The 20,561-nt window shown below is 34.1% G+C and overlaps 2 protein-coding genes and 2 long non-coding RNA genes across 5 annotated transcripts; 1 reads left to right on the top strand and 3 right to left on the bottom strand.

Moving 5' to 3' along the window:
- Positions 1–856, bottom strand: LOC123903124. The gene is made up of 3 exons (XR_006807840.1): positions 533–856; positions 164–394; positions 1–39 (listed from the first exon to the last, which is right to left on the bottom strand). It is a non-coding gene; the product is annotated as an uncharacterized LOC123903124 (long non-coding RNA).
- Positions 857–2,549: 1,693 nt separating this feature from the next.
- LOC123903126 lies at positions 2,550–8,943 on the top strand. Its single transcript, XR_006807841.1, has 3 exons — positions 2,550–2,719; positions 4,450–4,554; positions 8,487–8,943. It is a non-coding gene; the product is annotated as an uncharacterized LOC123903126 (long non-coding RNA).
- Positions 5,880–8,554, bottom strand: LOC123903122. 2 transcript variants are annotated; one of them, XM_045953013.1, is made up of 8 exons: positions 8,289–8,554; positions 7,283–7,628; positions 7,081–7,184; positions 6,903–6,993; positions 6,732–6,823; positions 6,546–6,635; positions 6,088–6,225; positions 5,880–5,983 (listed from the first exon to the last, which is right to left on the bottom strand). In XM_045953013.1, exons 1-5 carry the CDS (start codon positions 8,453–8,455, stop codon positions 6,764–6,766), a joined length of 768 nt encoding a protein of 255 aa, XP_045808969.1. In that variant the 5' UTR covers positions 8,456–8,554; the 3' UTR covers positions 5,880–5,983; positions 6,088–6,225; positions 6,546–6,635; positions 6,732–6,763. The 2 variants fall into 2 exon arrangements, with proteins under 2 accessions (XP_045808969.1, XP_045808970.1); XM_045953014.1 differs by having other exon boundaries at positions 7,283–7,625.
- Positions 8,944–19,464: 10,521 nt separating the features above from the next.
- Positions 19,465–20,561, bottom strand: LOC123903121 (pathogenesis-related protein PR-4-like). Its single transcript, XM_045953012.1, has 2 exons — positions 20,266–20,561; positions 19,465–19,771 (listed from the first exon to the last, which is right to left on the bottom strand). The coding sequence occupies exons 1-2, from the start codon at positions 20,536–20,538 to the stop codon at positions 19,607–19,609; spliced, it is 438 nt and encodes a 145-aa protein (XP_045808968.1). The 5' UTR covers positions 20,539–20,561; the 3' UTR covers positions 19,465–19,606.

Raw genomic sequence — 20,561 nt, 5'->3', positions numbered from 1 at the left:
CTTCAAGAATTGAGTAAGCACTACTTATCCAATATGTTCCTGCACGCCTAAACAGTCCGCCGTCATCTCGGATGCACCATATACACTTTTTCAGCAATACAGTGTGTAGACCAGGTAATACAACAAATCAATTTCCAACACATACAACTAAGAATTAATTTACCAAGAGATTTGCAGAGCTTAAAGTGGTGGATGTGATGAGATTCTGAAAATACCAAGTGTTTGGAAGCAACAAGTTATGAATATTAGGCATAACACCACCATTAGCAATGGTAACATCACCAAGAAGCTTGCTCAATTATTCATCATTCCTAACAGCCAATTGAATAATATGACTTAGCAAAGTTCTACTTTTCTTGTTGTCCCTTGCAGCATTTCCAGCCAACTCCAAAACCTAGTCAAACTCAAATTAAACCAAATTCAAAATCAAATCCAAATTCAAACGAAATCGCATGTGAATTAGTAATTAGAATTTATTCAAGAACATGAATTTGATCTAAATTTGGGGAAAAACGAAAACTAATTGAATTACCTAGATCTTGATCCTGATACAACATGTATATGAAATTGAAGAGAATGAGAGGAATTGAACGTAAATTGATCTTGATCTTGATACACCGACGAGTACTTCATCTTCCTCATATTACAACCATCACTGCCACCCTTTTTATCAAACTACTCATAACTAAAAAGAAGAACAGAACAAGAAAGAAAAGTGAGGACCACCGTCGAGAATCCACCGTACACCACCGATTACGAAGGGAGAAGACGACGGCGAGATTCAGAGAGAATCGCGATGTTGAGACCTTGAGAGAGCTTGAGACTGTGATCCTGTGTGACTCAGGGTCAGAGGTGAGACCTTCAGATCAATAAACGTGTCATCACTATAATCATGATCGGATGGCTGTCATCACCTTATGCACTGTGCATAAAAACACCCTTATGGATATTAACTTTTGCCACCACCGCCCTTCTCCGTCTTTAAAAAATCTAGATGTTGTGGGTGGTGGTGCGACGAGTTGCTTTGCCCTCCGCATCACTTCTTTCACCCGGTAGGGATTGCTAACGTCAGATCTGTAATCACTTCTTTCACCCGGTAGGGATTGCTAACGTCAGATCTGTATGCGACGGCGGTCAGTGTGCTTTCCGGCGGCCGTTGCAGTGCCGTTGTACTGGTGTTTTGCTTGTTTCATCTGTTTGGATCTTGAACTCATATGGGTTTGTCTTCACCTCCCTGATTTCTAGTTTTCGATTATGTTCTTGCTTTTGAGTGTCTCTGCTTCTAGGTTTGGCCAGGATTATGTCTTCGATTATGCTTTAAAAAATCGTCCCTATTTTCTTGTGAAACACAATGATAAGTTAATAAAGATTTAGCATAAATGAGGCTGACGAATGATGATTGATTGCATTTTTCTTTTTTGGTGATTTTTTCTATTGTACTTAGTGTTAGGAAATCTTTGATTAAATTTAAACAAAAGGATGAAGTGGTTGGACATTTTTCCTTCAAACCATGAAGTAATTTATTTTCTACCATTCATATCTCCAAATACAATGGTACATTCTATTGATTATTTTTTTTGTATTTTATAAATTTTGATTTATTATTGCCTATGATGTTGATAGTTAGGGGCAAATTCATTATTTTAAAAATGAGACTTCAATTAGAATGCAATTCATTCATTATTCAACACTGACATGACACTGACACATGTGATTATGTTTAATTGCTCCATTTTCTCAAATTATTACTCATGTTAATGTCAAGTTTGATGTCTTTTAGGATGTGGTGCTTTTTTAGATTTTATGAAATGGCTGAATTTTTGTGTTGTTTTTCATGTGTTAGGTGTTGTCTGTGGGGAAGGCTTTGCCTATACAAGCTCACCCTGATAAGGAGTTGGCTCGGATGCTACATAAATTGCATCCTGATGTGTACTTAGATGGGAATCATAAACCTGAGATGGCTCTTGCAATGACAGATTTTGAGGCTCTTTGTGGATTTATCACTCTTAAGATAGTACTTAATTATTCTGTAGAGTTTTAATTATTTATTGAATTTTTTTTGTTTTTTAGGATTATGAGAATACCAAAACTGGCTTTTGATTTCATTGGCTCTGTCAAGAATGGTTCATTGTTTATGTTTAGGGAACTGATTGTGATGTCTTTCTAATTTAAAATAGTTATTGTGAATTTGAGTCTTATTATTAAGATGAAAATTTTGGTGTTATTATCTTGAGTTTTATGTCTTTAGTATTGTTATTGATGACAAGTAAATTACAGATTTTTTATGAATTTGTTGATGATTTGATTTGTTAATTTAAGGTAGCTTCTTTTAAAAGTTTAAAATATTCAGTACTCATTAGTGTGATTGGAACTGCTTATCTGTTAGGTATAATTCCTTAATGATGTGACTGAGTGAAACCATTTTCTTTTCACTTTAATTTTATTCATATGTCAATATCATTATCTCTGGTTAGGCTTCTTTCTGATGCAATACAACCTATGATATCTTAACTTACAATGTGCGACTGAAAAAAGTGTCTTTGAAGTAACATTGCAGACGCTGCATGTGGTGGAACGATATGGGAGGGAGAAGAAGGAGGTCGTCGTCGGGCTATTGTGGGAGAGGGATAGAGTATGGGAAGGGGGGATAAAATCAAACCAGGAAGAGACATATAATGATCCCAAGACGGAGCGATCTATGGGTGGTTTCAAATGAGAGGTATGACTCACCGCAAGGACCGAACAATGTTTAAGAACTGCAATTGTTTTTATTCATTACTGTTTTTTTTTCCTGTTCTTTTCATATTCCTTTCTTCACTAAAAGAGCGGAGTGACTAATTTGATTTCAAAGCCACTCTTGCCTAGGTAGATTTCATGACCAAGGTATAATAATGGATTAATTTACCTTCACAGACAATTACATTTTTTTCTGTATTGGATCATGAAAGAGTTTAAGCCACTTTTATGAGAGTTGTGTTGTATATATTTAATTGTGTTAAGAAATGCTTTGTATTCTGATCATACAAACTTGCTACAAAAATTACAACCATCTTTTGGGTCAATTTTTTAGCGCTTGTATTCTGCTGCATACTAAAAATTCTTCTGCATACTAAAAGGATTTTCTGTGTTAGAAAGAGATAGTTTCAGAGAAATAGGAGAGTAATTTTATTGATTGTAAAAGTGAATTGTACATAGTGTGATTCAATCTTTATATAGTATATAGATAGAAGATAGAGTTAGTTACAAATGTAACTGACTCTGTTTTGAATAACAGAAAGCTAACTGCCATATTACATTGATAAGCTAGATAAGCTAGAAGCTTCCTAAACATTATAATATACTTTAACATTCTGCGACATCGAATCTCTGGTTTTTTCATCTTTAATTGAATTTGAATAGAAAAATCCTAAGCTGTTTTTTATCAATTGAAGATTTAAAATCAAAAGATTTTATCCTATCCATCAACTGCATAGTTGAGTTTATAATCTTTTGATTTCATGCCAATAAACATTCTATTTTTTCTGACAATTAACATACACAGCCTCATGTTTCGTCCTAAAAACTAGATAATGTATCATTATAATCATCAGTATCTTAAATTTCAATTTAAACAAAAAAAAAAAGTATCTTAAAGTTTCAAAGTTATGTTTTAGATGAACTATCTCAATTATATTTCTGTAGTCACTACTAACACTTCGCCTTTATTAGTCTTTGAATTGTTTAGTTGGGCTTTATTGATCTTTAACCCTCTTATTCTATGATCTTTTGATGAGTGATATTTAGCACTATATATTTGTATCCCTTTTTCAAATTTAGGAAATCAATGATAAAGTTAACCAATTTCTCTCTTTTAGTTCTAATTTCTCTCTCTAAATTCTCGAGTGTGATCCCTACTGGAATTGGGTCGTAACATTTAGAATTGGCGTGGGTCGTAACATCAATAAAGGCCCAACTAAAACTCAAAGACTAATAAAAGGCTCAATTAATAAAAGTTCAACTAAAAGTTACATCAATATTATTTAAGGGGTGCCATTATTTAATTAACTAAATCAACCTCCATAATCCTATCACACCCCCTGTGACTGATGAACAAATTTAAATTTATTGAAGTATAATTTCAAGTGTTATTTAAAGTTTTAATTATCTTTCTTTGTCTTACTATTGCAATATTACATGCATATATATAGACAGGGAGTGTATCCAGTGAGAACTTTATAATTAGTGTGAGAAATGAGATTAAAATGCTCTCAATTAAAATCTCATGTGATTCTAATTTTGCGATGCAATGATAATTTTGTAATTGTTAGACAAGTAGTTTAATTTAATCTGAGACAAATAGTTTGATAAACCTTTGCGCAATTTGGTTGATTATCAAAATGTTGAATAGTTAAATGAAAAATGTTGTTGAGCACATAAATATTTTTGACTGTTTGTTGAAATAAACTGCAGGTAATGAAGTCTTGATTAAATGCATCGAGATGTATTTCAAACATAGGAACTGATGCAGTAACGAAGTTTTGATACAGTGATGGAAGAATAAAATAACCGATAGAGGTATGTTAATATCAGACATAAAATACTTATCCTGTGTTGTGTTTGAGATAGAAATAAAACTTATATGTGTGCGTGTTGTAATTATAGATTATATATTTAGTGTAGGCATCCCATATTTGGTTAATCTGGATTGAAGAAAAACTATAGTAAAACAACAACCCCTTTGGTTTCCCCTTTCTCCTCTTCAAATTAGAATGAACCTAATAAAAATATAACCAAATTATCATCAAAATTATTCAAAAGATAACCACAATATCCAAAACCATGGGTGAGGACAAACACAGAATAAAAAACATCAAAACATTAGCATGCATTCAATACAACAAACCAACACAATATAAATACTACATGTTTAGAACCACATAGAGTGGTCATAAACTGATGTTTAAATACTACTTATACATACAAGTAGCATCAAATTTATGCAAAAGATAACCACAATATCCAAAACCATGGGTGAGGACAAACACAGAATAATAAACATCAAAACATTAGCATGCATTCATTACAACAAACCAACACAACATAAATACTACATGTTTAGAACCACATAGGGTGGTCATAAACTGATGTTTAAATACTACTTGTACATACAAGTAGCATTTTTTTTTTTGGTGGAATCATAGCAAGCATAATATAAAAACTGGTCCATATATCCTTAATTATAAACAAAACTCTACTTTTTAGATTCATTAGTTATTCATAATGAATCTAAACAGTAGAGTTTAGTTTTTAAATAAGGATGGAGGAGTGTTTACAACCACAAAGGGTCATAAACTGATGTTCAAAATACTACTTATACAAGTAGCATTAATAATGTTAGAATTACTGTTACACAACCAAGCAAAATACAATCAACAGCTGTTCACAAGATTAATATTTAGGGAAAACCACCAACACCCAAACAGTTAAATTTTCACCAAGTTCTTCCTTCTCTCCTCCTCTGCTCTCCAACTCTCAGCAGCCTTGGCCAACACCTCATCATACAGCTCATTGTTGGCTGCTTTGACCAAATGGATGGCTAGTTTCATCCTTGTGGCTGTGTTGACCTGTATATTATTATTATGAACATTTAGGACAATTGGAGTTATAATTACAGATAAATGATTAATAAAAAATGTTCACTTGCATTCAACTTACAGTGACGTAGCCATATTCCGATCTCAAAGGACACTCAATCATCCATTTAGAAATCCACACTCCACAGTCATTGCTGTGACAAGGCAGTAAATGCATTAGTGACAAGTGACAGTTAATATCAATCAATTAAATATAGTTTAAGGTTTTAGAGTACTTACGAGCCGGGTCTCTGCTGCTGTATATGTCGTGGTTGATAAAGAGAGAATGTCGATACCAGCCTGTCCTGGTTAAATCTAGGGAGAACTTGACCATAGGACTCATGCATCAAGATTTCTTCGATGAATATAGCCTGCCACACAACATAAACAAAATTTTAAAAAATGGTCTATATATAATTACTTTCAGACCAATATCCTTAGGATCAATGTTATAAGGGTATACTTGAATGCATACCATTCTCAGAATTGCACGCCGGCGAAAATGGTCTCTGCTAGCACAATGAAGAGAGTCTAACCAAACCAATTTCCTTTGGTTGAAGTCTACAACCATAAGGTACCAATGGCTTCCCTGGTCGTTCATCGGGATGAACATCTGCAAACATGTAATATTGTAAGTGTACATATTGTATAACCCTTGTCATATTAGTTAAGTCGGGATTAGCCAACTGAATAGTTAATATATAGTGTGTTAGTCCAACTGTTAAGGGTTAGCAAACATTGTGCCTAGTCCTATAAATGTCAGTGCACAATAACTGAATCCGTGTGAATGGATAACAGAAAAATAGTTTGTTACAACACAATATTGAGTTCTGTCTAAGACAACTTTCAGTTTTGTCTAACACAATATTAAGTTGTGGGAATATAATTTTTAATGCGACAACTTTGTTTGCAACGATCTAATACACAACTCACCCGGTTAACATAATCTCCTGGTGTCATGAACTTAGCTTGGTATATCTCCCTCACATAGTCAGCCCCTTGATGTGTTTCCAAGGCATATTGCTGCAATAAAAATAAAATATTAAATATATTTTAAGTCAACTCTTAATAATTTATGAATGTAAATGTTTAAATCGTTTTAGTAGTTGTAGTAATCACCTGAAACTCAGTTGGCATGTACCAGATGGTATTTACTCTTCCAGTAATATACTCATCACCCAATTTTGTCTTGCAACAACAAGATTTATAATCTGCGTAGAATTATGAAAATGACATTATCAGACATTTACATTAATAGGATTAATTTACTTGGTGTTAGATAAAAATAACCTGCTGGTCAACAGGATATCTTGGCATAAGAGACTTCGGAGCTTGTCTATCCCCAATTACACCTGATGTTGTTCTTACTAAAACCTCGTCACTACAAAGAAAGTTGGTATAATAATCAAACTAACTGTGATATATAAACATACAATTAGGTTTTAGCATATGCATTAAAAAGACAAACCCAAACAATTGTTCAGGATCAGCCTTAAATATGTAGGCTGCTGTGTAAGCACATAAGTCGTTCAGATTCATTGCTGCAGTTGGCTTGAATGTCATTGACATCCACTATCATAAAAGACATTAAAAAAAAATAGTTAGGCATAAATTTACATCATGCAATATGTAATATTAAGTTAAATTCAAAATAAATAACCAATACTTACGGAGGGAATGTGAAAATTAATATCAAGGCCTTCATATCCAATACTAGCCGCTGGATGGTAGTTGAGGTAGAAGTCGCTATCATCTTCTTCATCTGGTCGGCAAAAAAGATTTTTCCTAATTTCCTTGAAATCCCTATCATCTGTTCTTCCTTTTAGGTTGGATTTTGGTGGTGCTGAGGAGGAGGCGCGCAGAGTCTCTAATATGTTGGACTTCCTTGTCTTCCTTTCTGTTGCTGGAAACCTTCTACTATGATCTCTTTGTTTCACAACAGGTGAAGACGCTGTTGAGTCGTTATCTTGTTTGTCATCCCTATTGTCCTTGCCAGCCGTTTTAGTTGGATTACTGCTAAAAAAAATATTAACACTTTCAACTACACTCATGACTATTAAGTTTCTATTTCTAATACGTTGTTTAGTTAATTGATACATGGTGTGTTTTATCCTTAGTGAGTTCAACTATGTCAGTTAATAATTTGCAGTTATGGTATTCAACATAACAATGAAGTCTAACTTATCATTATATCCAAAAATCTATCAAACGACTATCATTATATCCAAAAATCTAATTTTTAAGCTACTAGCCTTATACTAACATAGTAACACACACACAAAGTCACACACATTTTTCAGTTTTGAGTGGTAAGTTTCATATAGACACACACAATCTCCAAAGAAAATATGAAAATATCTGATGGCATAAAGTGTTGGGTTTTGAGTGTTACCATATATGTTGATTACCATATCCACACACATACAACAATTTCCAAACAAAATATGAAAATATATTGTCCAAAGAAAATATGAAAATATATGATGGCATAAAGTGTTGGGTTTTGAGTGTTATCATATATGTTGATTACCATATCCACACACACACAACAATTTCCAAACAAAATATGAAAATATACACTTTTATGTTTAATAATCTATTGAAACACACACACACACAACAATCTTGAAAGAAAATATGAAAATACATGATGTCATAAAGTGATTTGGAATTTACCTAGATGATGAAAGAATATGAATCTCAATTGTTTTTTCCTTGTTGTGAGTCTCACTGATTTGTTGTGTAACATGCACAGAATGAGTGCCAACTTCCTTTTGTCTTTTGCTCGTCTTTTTTGTTGCATCATTCTTAGGGTTACTGCGTTTGTTGGGTGAGTTTTTCATTGTGGATGGTGATGTTTTGTTTCTGTTGCAGGAAGCAAGTGTGGAATGTGAAATAAAAGAAGTTGAAGATAACAAAATGAGAGGTTTGGTAATGGAAGTACTCCTAATTAGCAGGATCTTGGTGTGTTGGAATTACAAGCTAATGCTAGTACTCTAGTAGAGATTAAAACACGGGATTTTATGTAAAAAATCCACTCCCCATGTAATCTGCTCCTGCTGGTGTGAGTACATGTCAAATGTCACCTAATCACCTAATGCTAATGCTAGTACTTGTTGTTTTAAAATGACCCAGGAGTATTTGTCTTATATTTTTGTACTAATGCAAAATCCTAAAGTAAACTAATGATGTAATCCAATAGTCCACAGACGTGCACTTTGTTCACTCAACCCACATATAGTACACAGACGTGCACTTTGTTTAGTAGGAATAGATCCACCAAGTACAAAAAAATATTACAGTTCCCAATCTTGTAAATTTGTTGTGTATATCCTCCAGTTCTTAATATAACTGAAGATTTGCTTTTTTAAATTCAATTTCATTGTATTTGTAGTGTATTTGGTTCATATCATATATACTATAACAAAATGAAAAAAAAGTATTATTTATTTTAAGGAAATTATTAATCCATAAAAAATATAAGTGACGTTTTTTTACTTTGGAATAAAATAAATATTTTTAAAATAAAACAAGTATTTCATACAATAAAAGTGTTTTAATTTGTACAATATATACGTTACAATATACTTTTCACGTTACAAAATTGGGAAGAAAGAACAGAATTGGAAAGAAACAAAAAGGTAGTAAAAGTTAGAGGTATATGCAAATGTAGCGAGCCGATACATGTATTTGAAAAGTATCGGCAATTAATATTATTTTTTAAAAAATATATAACCGATACATGTCGGATACGCGTATCGGAAAAGTATCATGGTATTTAACTTTTTTTTTTACTCTGAAACCTAAAAAATAGAAGCTGACGTTTTTTTTTTGAAATAAAATAAATATTTCAAAAATAACATTAATTTTTTTTAACACCCCACATACATGTTGTGAAGTCCCAATACTCCAAAAATGGCAAAGTATTATACATATGCTACGAATCACGAACACCTCTATGATTAGGCGTGTCGCGGTGTCCGATACGTGTCGGTGTCCGACACTCGTATGACACTCCTACGACACGTGTCGAATAGCTCAGACCGGTGTCCAAAGAAAACTCAATTTTGACACTCCTTTGACCGGTGTCCGACACTTGTAGGACACTCGTACGACACGTGTCAGACAAGTGTCCCAATTTTTTTTTTCCTTTGCTTATACTCTCTTTATGCACACATATAACCTGTAAATCCTCGATACTCCAAAATTGGCGAAGTATCGTGTCCGATACGTACTTGATACTGATACTCTCTGATACATGTATCGGAAAAGTATCGAAAATTAATATTATATTTTTTTTAAGAAACAAAAAGGTAGTAAAAGTTAGAGGTATGTGCAAACAAAAAATGTAGCAGGAGTTAGTGGAGCCGCTAATTCCATACAATGTAGCAAGAGTTAGTGGAGTCGCTAATTCCATACAATGTAGCAAGAGTTAGCGGAGCCACTAATTCTGGAAACAAAAAATGGAAAAAATTGTGTTTCCAGGGGTTTGAACCCGCAACCTCACCCTCCAAATACACCTTACGACCAATTGGACTAGCTAATCAAATCATACATGGTCCCTTTTTGACGTTATATACAAAGATAATTATTTTGTATTTCTTATCTCATTTAATTTGATGCAATTGGTTTAACCGGTATCCAATATTTTACGGTATTTGTTAACATTATTTTTTTTAACACGCCACATACATTGTATGTTGTGAATAAAAAATTTAATGGTCGGACTACGAATGCATAGACCAATTTTAATAATATCGTTGTCGGGATACTAGTTTTAAATAATTTTCGCAAAAACTAACGATGTCGACCGGGGATTTCAAATTTTATCAATCCGACCGTTCAATATTACCTAATCGGACTAAAAAGCAACTGAGAATGAAAATTATAATGATCGGACTCCGAATGCATAGACCAATTTTCGCAAAAACTAATGATGTCGAGCGGAGATTCAGGTTGCGTTTGGCCGGGCTTTTTTTTAACCTATAAGTTACTTTTAGCTTAAAGTTAAAAAGTATAACTTTAAAGTTAAAATAAAAGTTGTTTGGATTTTCAATTTTTTTAATATAAAAGCTACTTTCAAAATAATTTTTGAATTTGATAAAATATTTCTAAAAATATTATTATTTTATTTAAAATATCTTCTAAGTTATTTAACACACGTGAGATTATTTTTTTGGTGTATTATGTGAAATATTTTTAAGAAGTATGTCAACTGAAGAAATTAATTTTGTATACAAAATAAAAAATTATAATATATTTTTTTGCATTATTCTTTTTATGTAAAATTTTTAATAAAATTGGATTTGTTTTAATATTTAAGAAACATAAAAAGAAATGTAGATAAGAAAATAAATTATTTTTTTGTGTTAATATAGAATCCGAAATATTTTGAAATATAAAATTTAAACTGTATCAATATATACTACGAATTTTCAAAATATCAATGTACAAAAGAATTGGTGCTACCAATCGTTAGTTAATTTAGTGGTGATTGGCATTGAACTTAGTATGGATGACTGCGGTTTGATCTCAGCAACTGCGATCGAGAGGGGGCCGTAACCACTTAATGTCAACCGCCCGAACCACATTAAATCGGTGGTGGAAAAATAAATTGGTGCAAAATACAAATTATCTTATAGGATAGACACCCTTTGTGAAAGAGCCTTTGGTTGGTTGGGGTAGAAATTTGGTCAAACTGTTTTGGTCTACATTTGTGGTATTAGTGTGACGTGTGAGCCTTTGGTTGGTTGGGGTAGAAATTTGGTCAACATTTGAGAGCTAGTAGTAGGACGTGTGAGACTTTCATTGGTTCGGGTAGAATTTTCTAAATTGGTGGGTACATGGATGATTGTGTGCCAAACAGTTAGAAGAAATAAAATAAAATAAATTAAACAGGGTGAGTGGGAATCGAAGAGAGAGCATATGCCGAGAAGCTGCTTTAGGGAAAAAAAGCTCCATATATCAACTTTGTTTTTTTTTTTGACTAAAAATAAAGAATATTCATTCATTCAAACTGATAGAGTACATCGATGTAATACAAATTCAAATTTGTTGAAAGCTCATTATTTGTTAATTTTACCCATATAAATTAAGCTTCTTTTTTAATTAAGTACTTTTAAAAAATATTGTTTGGCCCGACTTCTCCTTATATTAAGTAAAAAGTCTGAAATAAGCTGGGTCAAACGGTACCTCAATGTTGCCTAATTGGACCGAAAATAAATTTTCGTTAGGAAATTAGTTTTAAATAATTTTCACAAAAACTAAATGATGTCTTACGACCGGAGTTAGTATTACTTGGCACTTATGTTTTGAAATGATGCTTATTTTAAAATTTAGATTATACATGTATAAATTTAGTGTAATAAAATTATTCTAATAAACTAAGGACATATACGATTTCAATGTAAAAATATTATCAATTATGACAAAAAAAAATTATATTAATAACGAAACAACATATATTAAACACAATACATTAAATGAAGTTATGGTCAAAAAAATTTGCAACCATTGATTTGGAAGAAGAGAGAAGAAAAAAAAATGTGGATTTAAGGATGAAAATATACACACTTGAGGAACCAAAAGAAATTGAGAGAATCCACTTTTGATAAACAGATATAAATATTTTTAAAAAATATATATATACAATTAGATGTATATCAGGAAGAAAGAAAAAATGTAACCCATAATTTAATTATCTCTAATTAGTAATTATGCATGCATATATTTTTACTATTAAAAATATGTAACTCGAATTAAGTTTAAGGAATAAATTTCTCATATTCACTTTATTTAGTGTGAAATGCATGAACTTGTCCGAATTTGTGACTAATGCTTCCGAAATAATCATTGGAAACATGATAGAACTTGAGAATGGAGAGGAGATGAAGTACACTTGCCAATTCCTGTTTAGAAAACTAATTTAACCCATTAATGCATAATAGGGAAGAAAATAAGTGACTTTTGTCTCATATTAGATTTACCAAATAATTCAAATTTGTTTATAGCTGATTTACTCATATTATTGCTTCATAAGCTCACCATCAAGAAATTACGGGGGCTTCTTGACATTCTTTCATTGTATTTTTTTAATCATTGTATTAATTCTTTATATATAAATAATACCATTTTGAAAACACCCTCTTTCCCAAACAGATTTTTTTCTTGATATTAAAGTTTGATATTATACCAAGATAGAAATTTATTTAAAATATATTACTTAAATATTTGTTATAAATTATATTGTTAAAATATAAGTGAAACTATTGTGAATGAATAAAAAAAGTGAAATTATTGTAAAGTGTCGATGTAATTAAAACTTATTAAATCTATAAAGTTGTTATATTAAATCCATTGTTCCATGTATATTAATTCTTAGTATTGTTGACGGTGATATATTAACATAACAAAGTAGTATTTCTTATGTGGATTTTTCATAAGAGCAATAAAAGACATGTTTGCATAATAGACAAAAAAAAATTAAGCATAATAGACACAGACTTTGCATAATACTCTGAAACCTAAAAAATAGAAGCGACGTTTTTTTTTTTTGAAATAAAATAAATATTATATACATGGGATTGGCTAGAGCAGTGGTTCAAGGAAATTCGTCCTTGGAGTACAAGGGAGATAGATACTGACAGATTGGTATGGTTGCGAGTGTACGGAATTCCCGTTCATGCTTGGAACGACATTTTTTTCGCGTTAATTGCCAATCCGTTTGGTACTTTTTTGAACGCAGATGATAGCACTTCGAAGAAATTAACCATGGACGTGGCAAGAATCTTGATACGTACTCCGGGTCTGAAGATGGTCGATGATTTTCTATCTGTTGAAGTCAACGATGAATTGTTTCAACTTAGAATTATCGAAGACTCTCATGGACCTATGCGTATTGCAGTTCCATCAAAAGAAACTAAGGAGGGGAGGGATTATTTCGGCAGTAGTTCGGAGGATGAAGATGGTGATTTTCCGGCGATGGGGGAGGAGGATGTGGAGGCGGAGAGAGAAGGAGGTGTAGGGGGACATCATTTATTAGCATTAACTAATTGTGTTAATACTAATAATTCACCTGCTAACAGTTTTGGAAATAATGATCCAGAGAGTAATGGGAAGGAGGTTTCAATGGAGAGAAAGTCTACTATAGGCACAAGCATAAATTATATGTGTTAGGCACACTCACAAAAAAAAATTAAAAAATAAAGATAAAATGGTTAAAGTGGAATTGATGTGACAATTTTAATTTATTTTTATTTGTATGTGTGTGCCTAAAGCTAGCAAGTGTTTCTCTTCAATGGAATCATCAAACAATCTTAATTATGTAAAGAATTTGAATTATTCAAATTCAAAGGATGGGGAGATTATGAGGGAGGAATTAAAGGAGCTAGCTGTTGTTGATTTGGAAGTACACAATGTTGTGGATATATCTAAAGATTCATGTGACTCTTTATGTGATTGTCCACGTAGGAATAGTGAAGTAAGAGGGGAGAATAAAAGAAGTTCAGATTTGGATAAGCTGGCCCAAAAGCCCAAGTCTGGTCTTATTAAAGGAGGTAAAACGGGGCAAGGAGGGGGTGCACCTAAAAGTATGGATGGAATGGGTAGAAAGCCCAATTCAATTAATTCAATTAACTCTCATGGGGGTTGTAGAGGAGGAAAGGGTGAACAAGAAGGGGGTGGTATTAGCAGTGTTTCTCATAGAGGCACTAAGCTTGGGCCCAAACCCTCTAATGTAAGAAAGGATTCATCAGTATCTGCTCACGCAAATCCTCTTGTTCGCAATCAATGCAACTCACGGTCAAACGCCGCAGCACGCACGTGTCATATCCCTTCAATTCCGTCGGTGCGACGCTCGATCTCTCACGGTGTCAACAACTCTTCACCGTTGCCGACTGTTTCTCCATCGATGGAGGTGTGTTCACGGAATCCGGTGGGGAAGTTCAAAGTGGTGAAAACCAAGGACAATCCTTTATCGTCGGCTGGCACTGTTCTTTGTTGTAGCTCTTTGAATTCGGTGGATATCAGAAATTGCAATCAACAATTTTGGAATAAACATGAAATGGAAGTTAATGGTAAAGTGTGGAAGGGGGTCCAGGAATTGGGAGTTGGAGGAGATGAAGAGGATGCTGTTTACGTAGAGAGATTAAAAGCCAATGAGGAAAGTGTTAGGGAAGCAAGAAGGTTGAGGGAGCAAAACAATCAAGTTTTCACATGAAGATTGTGTCTCTCAATTTACGTGGGTGGGGCAGCAGTGCTAAGCAAAGAAGACTCAACCAGTTTCTTGTCTCAGGTAAGTTTGATATATGCTTGTTACAAGAAACTAAAAGAGCCAATTTTGATGATTTTATGATCCATAACCTGTGGGGTCATAAGGATGTTGAGTGGGTAGCAAAAGCGTCTGACGGGTTATCAGGGGGTTTGTTGATTATGTGGAATAAAGGATTATTTACGGTCAAATTTTGCTTCTCTGGTGTTGGTTTTTTGGGGCTGTGTGTGGAATGGAGGGAGGGAATCCTTTATTTGGTAGATGTCTATTCACCCTGTAACTTATCAGGTAAAAGAAAGTTGTGGCAAGACTTATTGGAAGTTAAGCTTAAAAATGACCAAGGTGATTGGTGCATCGGAGGTGATTTCAATGTTGTGTTGAAGGAGGGAGAAAGGAAAGGTAGCAGCGCATCAGGTAGACATAATGAACGGGCTAAATTCTGTCAATTTGTAGAAATGATGGAGCTTGTTGACATCCCAGTAATTGGAAAGAAGTTTTCATGGTTTAGTGCAGATGGAAAAGCGATGAGCCGCTTGGATCGTTTTTTACTGTCAGACAACTTCATTGTTAAAGAAGAAGTATCGGGTCAATGGATTGGTGATCGCGATATTTCAGATCATTGTCCGGTTTGGTTACTTTGTTCTAACCTTAATTGGGGCCCTAAACCTTTTAAGGTCAACAATTGTTGGTTAAAGCATCCTGAGTTTAGTCCGTTTGTTGCAAAAACGTGGGACAGTTTGAACATTACAGGGAAGAAAGCGTTTGTTATTAAGGAAAAATTGAAACGTTTGAAAGAGGAACTGCGAGGGTGGAATAGGGAGGTGTTTGGTATTCTTGATTTGAATATTGAAAACACGGTGAAGGAATTGAATGAGGCAGAGGGGTTGGCGGCTGCTGATGGAGTGAACTCGATGTTGGTTGACAAAAGTGGTATTAATAAAAAGTTTTGGGATCAATTACATTTCAAAGAAAGTTTGATTAAGCAGAAATCAAGATCTAAATGGGTGAGTGAAGGTGACTCCAATACTCGCTTCTTCCATGCTAGTATCAAGAGTAGACAAAGAAGAAACCAATTGGTGATGCTGAGAAAAGGAGATGAGTGGATCAAAGGTGTGGAAAATATCAAATTGGAAGTTAAAAATCATTTTGCTGTGAACTTTTCTGAAGTTTGGGAAAATAGACCTTTTGTACATGACATTAATTTCAAAGAGTTATCGGGGGAAGACAATGATTTTTTACTTCAGCCCTTTGAGGAGGAAGAGGTCAAGGAGGTAGTTTGGAGTTGTGATGGAAATAAAAGCCCCGGTCCGGATGGTTTCAATTTTAATTTCCTAAAGGAATGTTGGTCGACGGTGAAAGGCGATGTTATGGCTTTTTTGAATGAATTTCACGATAATGCAGTTTTACCGAAAGCAATAACGGCGTCTTTTTTGACTCTTATTCCTAAGAAGGATCACCCTCAACAATTATCCGACTATCGCCCGATATGTTTGATTGGTATGTTATATAAAATTTTATCCAAATTGTTGGCATCCAGGTTGAAGAGTGTTTTGGTTAAGTTAATTTCTACGTGTCAGTCGGCTTTTTTATCTGGAAGACAGATTCTCGACGGTGTAGTGGTTCTGAATGAAGTTATTGATTTAGCTAAAAGGAGAAAAGACACTTGTTTGTTGTTCAAAGTGGACTTTGAGCGAGCCTACGATACTGTTAGTTGGAACTATTTGGATCGTTTGATGGTGAAAATGGGGTTCGCCGGGAAATGGATGCGTTGGATGAAAGCTTGCATATTCAACAGTTCAATGTCAGTCTTGGTTAATGGCAGCCCAACGGGGGATTTTAAAGTTGGAAAGGGACTTAGACAGGGCGATCCTCTATCTCCGTTTCTTTTTCTGATAGCAGCAGAAGGTTTAACTGGAATGGTTAACAAGGCAGTGGATATTGGAAAGTTTGTTGGATACAAAGTGAACGATTCAATTCGTTTTCAGATTTTACAGTTTGCTGAAGACACTGTTTTATTGGGAGAAGCTTCGTGGGATAATGTTCGGACAATCAAAACTATTCTGAGAGGTTTTGAGTTAGTGTCAGGCTTGAAGATTAACTTTGTTAAAAGCAAGATGTATGGTATTAATGTGGATGCGAACTTTCTTGCTGCAGCTGCAAGCTTCCTTTCGTGTAGCTTCGATTCCATTCCTTTCAAATTTTTGGGCATTCCGGTAGGTGCAAACCCGAGGAGACAAGACACTTGGCAACCGATTGTTGATTCATTGACAAAGAGACTATCAAGTTGGAGTGGTCGTAATCTCTCGATTGGAGGTAGAATTACTTTAATTAATTCTGTGTTGTCAAGCCTTCCGTTATACTTCTTCTCCTTTTACAAGGCTCCTCGGTGCATTATTAATAAATTGGTGAGGATTCAAAGGAATTTTCTTTGGGGGGGAGGATTGGAGGATAAAAAACTTTGTTGGATTAAGTGGGAACAAGTTTGCTTACCAAAAGATAAGGGTGGTCTTGGTGTCAAAGATTTGGAGTTGTTTAATATGGCACTATTATGTAAATGGAAATGGCGATGTTTAAATGAGAAGAATGCTTTATGGTTTGATTTGCTGTGCTATAGATATGGTTCGCTGTCTTCTAAACTTCTTAGTTGGGAAGCTGTAGTAACTAGCAATAAGGACTCGATTTGGTGGAGAGATGTGGCGGGAGTAGGAGGGAGGGCTGATGATTATTGGTTCCCTTTAAATGTCAGTAGCATTTTGGGCAAGGGTGATTCTATATGTTTTTGGAAAGAGAAATGGTTTGGTGATGCTCCTTTACGGGATTCTTTTCCACTTTTATTTGAAAAGGAGCTACATAAAGATCGCTTGGTTTCTAGTTTAATTCAAGCAAGCAGCTGTGTGATACTTTGGAATTCAGATTGGCTGGAAACTTTATCTCAAGAGGAAGGTGCAGAGAAGGCTGCTCTTGAGCAACTTTTGTTTGGTCTGAATTTGCATTTGGATCGGGTAGATAGATGGCGTTGGACATTGACTGGTTCAGGTATTTTTAGTGTCAAATCTGCCTATATTTTCTTGCACTCCCGGTCGGCTCCGATCCATTTAGCATCAGATTTAACTTATGCTTTGCGCAAATTATGGAAGAATGATGTTCCGTCAAAAGTAGGAGTCTTTGGTTGGCGCTTGCTTCTTGAGAAACTTCCTACCCGTGCAGCCCTAGCATCTAAAGGTATTTTAACCAATTCTCATGATTTATCTTGCGTTTTCTGTTTTCAAGTAGTGGAAGACTGCAACCATGTTTTTTTTAGCTGTCATAAAATCTATGAAGTATGGAGGCAAATTTTTTTGTGGTTGGGTTTTGATTACAATCATCAAGAAGGGGGCTGGATACATTTTTTGAGGTTTGGATCCTTAGTTAAAGTGAAGAAGGGAATGAAAGTTAGGCACTTGATTTGGTTAGCCACAACTTGGTGTATTTGGCGCATGAGGAATAATATTTTGTTCAGAGGAGAGACGGCGAACTATTCTGCGTTGGTTGAATCCATTAAATTCATCTCGTGGCTTTGGTTTAGTGGTAGAGCAGGCCGTAGAGCAGATCATCTATATTATAACTGGTGTGCTAATCCTCTTTACTGCCTTCAAAGTATATGAGGATTACTCCCAAAGTTTTTTTAGGATTGGAAGATGGGCTGATTAAGTTACTGGTGTGCATAATGTGACTATGTTTCTGTGATGATCAAACTGAATGATGTAGAGTGTTGTGCTGCAGTCTTGTTTATTTGCTCTAGTGGTTTTTTTCATCGTGAACTAGCTTTGGAAGGGAGTTTTTGTTGTCACTTGCTTGACTTGGAAGTGGGAGCTTATGCTAGTCTGGATGCATTTGTTTTGGTAGCAGGTCCTTGCACTGTCAAAACAATGCATTGTTTTTGTCATTTTATTTGTAATTTGGCTGGTTGTTTGTAATATTGTTTTCTTTTTGTCCGACTTTCGAGCACATGATTTTGGCGGAACTCTTCAACCCTTCATAGAAGGTGGGTACGGACCACACTCTTGTATATGGATTAGAGTACTTCTTGTACTCCTTTTAATAAAATTATTTTGCTTATCAAAAAAAAAAAAAAAACTAACAAGTAATTCCTACAATACCATGTAATATTTATGCAACTCATACATATTTTACTCTAATGGTGATACCATTTTTTGAGTATCATACATTAATGACAAACGGTAATGTTTTGACATATTTGGTAGCTATTAAATTGGATTTATATACCAAAAATAAAAATAAAAATAATAATAACATTAAATTGATGATACGGTATTTTATTTAAGGTACTGGTATCATCAATTTTGATACCTTATGTGACACGTCATGAAACTCCAATGATAAGAAAGTTAAGGTATCGTATCATTAGTCTATGAAACTCTCTTAGATACCCTTATCGAAGATGCTCTGATATTCCTAACTTAAAATTATATTGATGTGGGTTCGATTAAATGATATACTATGCCTAACTTCAAATTAATTTCTTTCCAAGATCCCCTTGTAAGCAGAGAGGGAAATAAAATCCAAAGAGCAAGCCATATATAGTAACCAATAAATAAGAACAAGTATGATTCATCCAAAGCTAAGTATATAATAAGTAGCACCGCTAGTTTTATTTATGGTATTATGTTAGGCAGCACTACTACAACTTGGGATCACAAAGAAGTGATTCATTCATTCACATTAATTAACAATTAACAAAGTTATAGTTAACAGTAAGATGACCATTATGGTAACCCTGTTTATTGGTATCCAGTTGATTGAAGACATTCACATCCAAGTCAAGTCCACCATTGGCGCATTGATCCACTATTCTCACTGTTGTTTGAGTATTGGTTGCAGTATTTGTCACCTACATCATCACCACAATATTAGTAAAATTCATCTTTAACAAAGAATTGAATCAAAATGCTTTCATAGTTGTGGTTCCTTCACCGAATCAATAGGAACTCTAGTTAATTCAAATTTCAAATTAGTTTAGTAACCCTTTGGCATAGTTTTTTTTTAAAATTTTTAAACAAAATCCTTTGGCATGTTTTAAAAGTCATTTCATGTGAATTACTCTTTGTAATTTAATATGTTGGAGTAATCTTTGTAACCCTTTAATACCAAGTTGCTTATAAAAAAGTGTAAAATGTATTTTACAATCACAATATATTATCATTAAATTATTATGAATTATGATATGATTATTTCTAAATTAAATGTGTAAGTGACGTAGGGAGGAACACGATTCGATCTCTCGTAACTGTAATTGGAAAAGGACTAGAACCATATCAGAAATGATGCTCAGACCAGATTAAATTAGTGGTGAAAGTAAAAAAAAAAAATTGTAAGTGGTAATACCCTCAAGCATTTGCCGCAAGAATCTCTGCCATGTGGTCCGGCGGGTCCACAAAAGGCAGTCCAACCATATCTTTTACGCCATGACAAGGGCTGGTTAGCATCCCATGTAGCACAGTATACACCGGCGGTGAGATAGTCCCAATTAATATTCTGAGGGTAGTAATTATTATATGTTGCCCTTACGTTGGTTGCACTCTGGCCACTCACTAACATTAATGTTCCCATAAGAAAACATAATACCAACAAGCTTAAACTTCTCTTTGTGCTCTCCATTATTTCTCTCGTTTTTGTGTATG

This window comes from Trifolium pratense, linkage group LG1, assembly GCF_020283565.1.
Source record: "Trifolium pratense cultivar HEN17-A07 linkage group LG1, ARS_RC_1.1, whole genome shotgun sequence".
Lineage (NCBI taxonomy): Eukaryota > Viridiplantae > Streptophyta > Magnoliopsida > Fabales > Fabaceae > Trifolium > Trifolium pratense.
The sequence above is the reverse complement of the archived record's forward strand: the minus strand, read 5'-3'. Positions and strand labels throughout refer to the sequence as shown.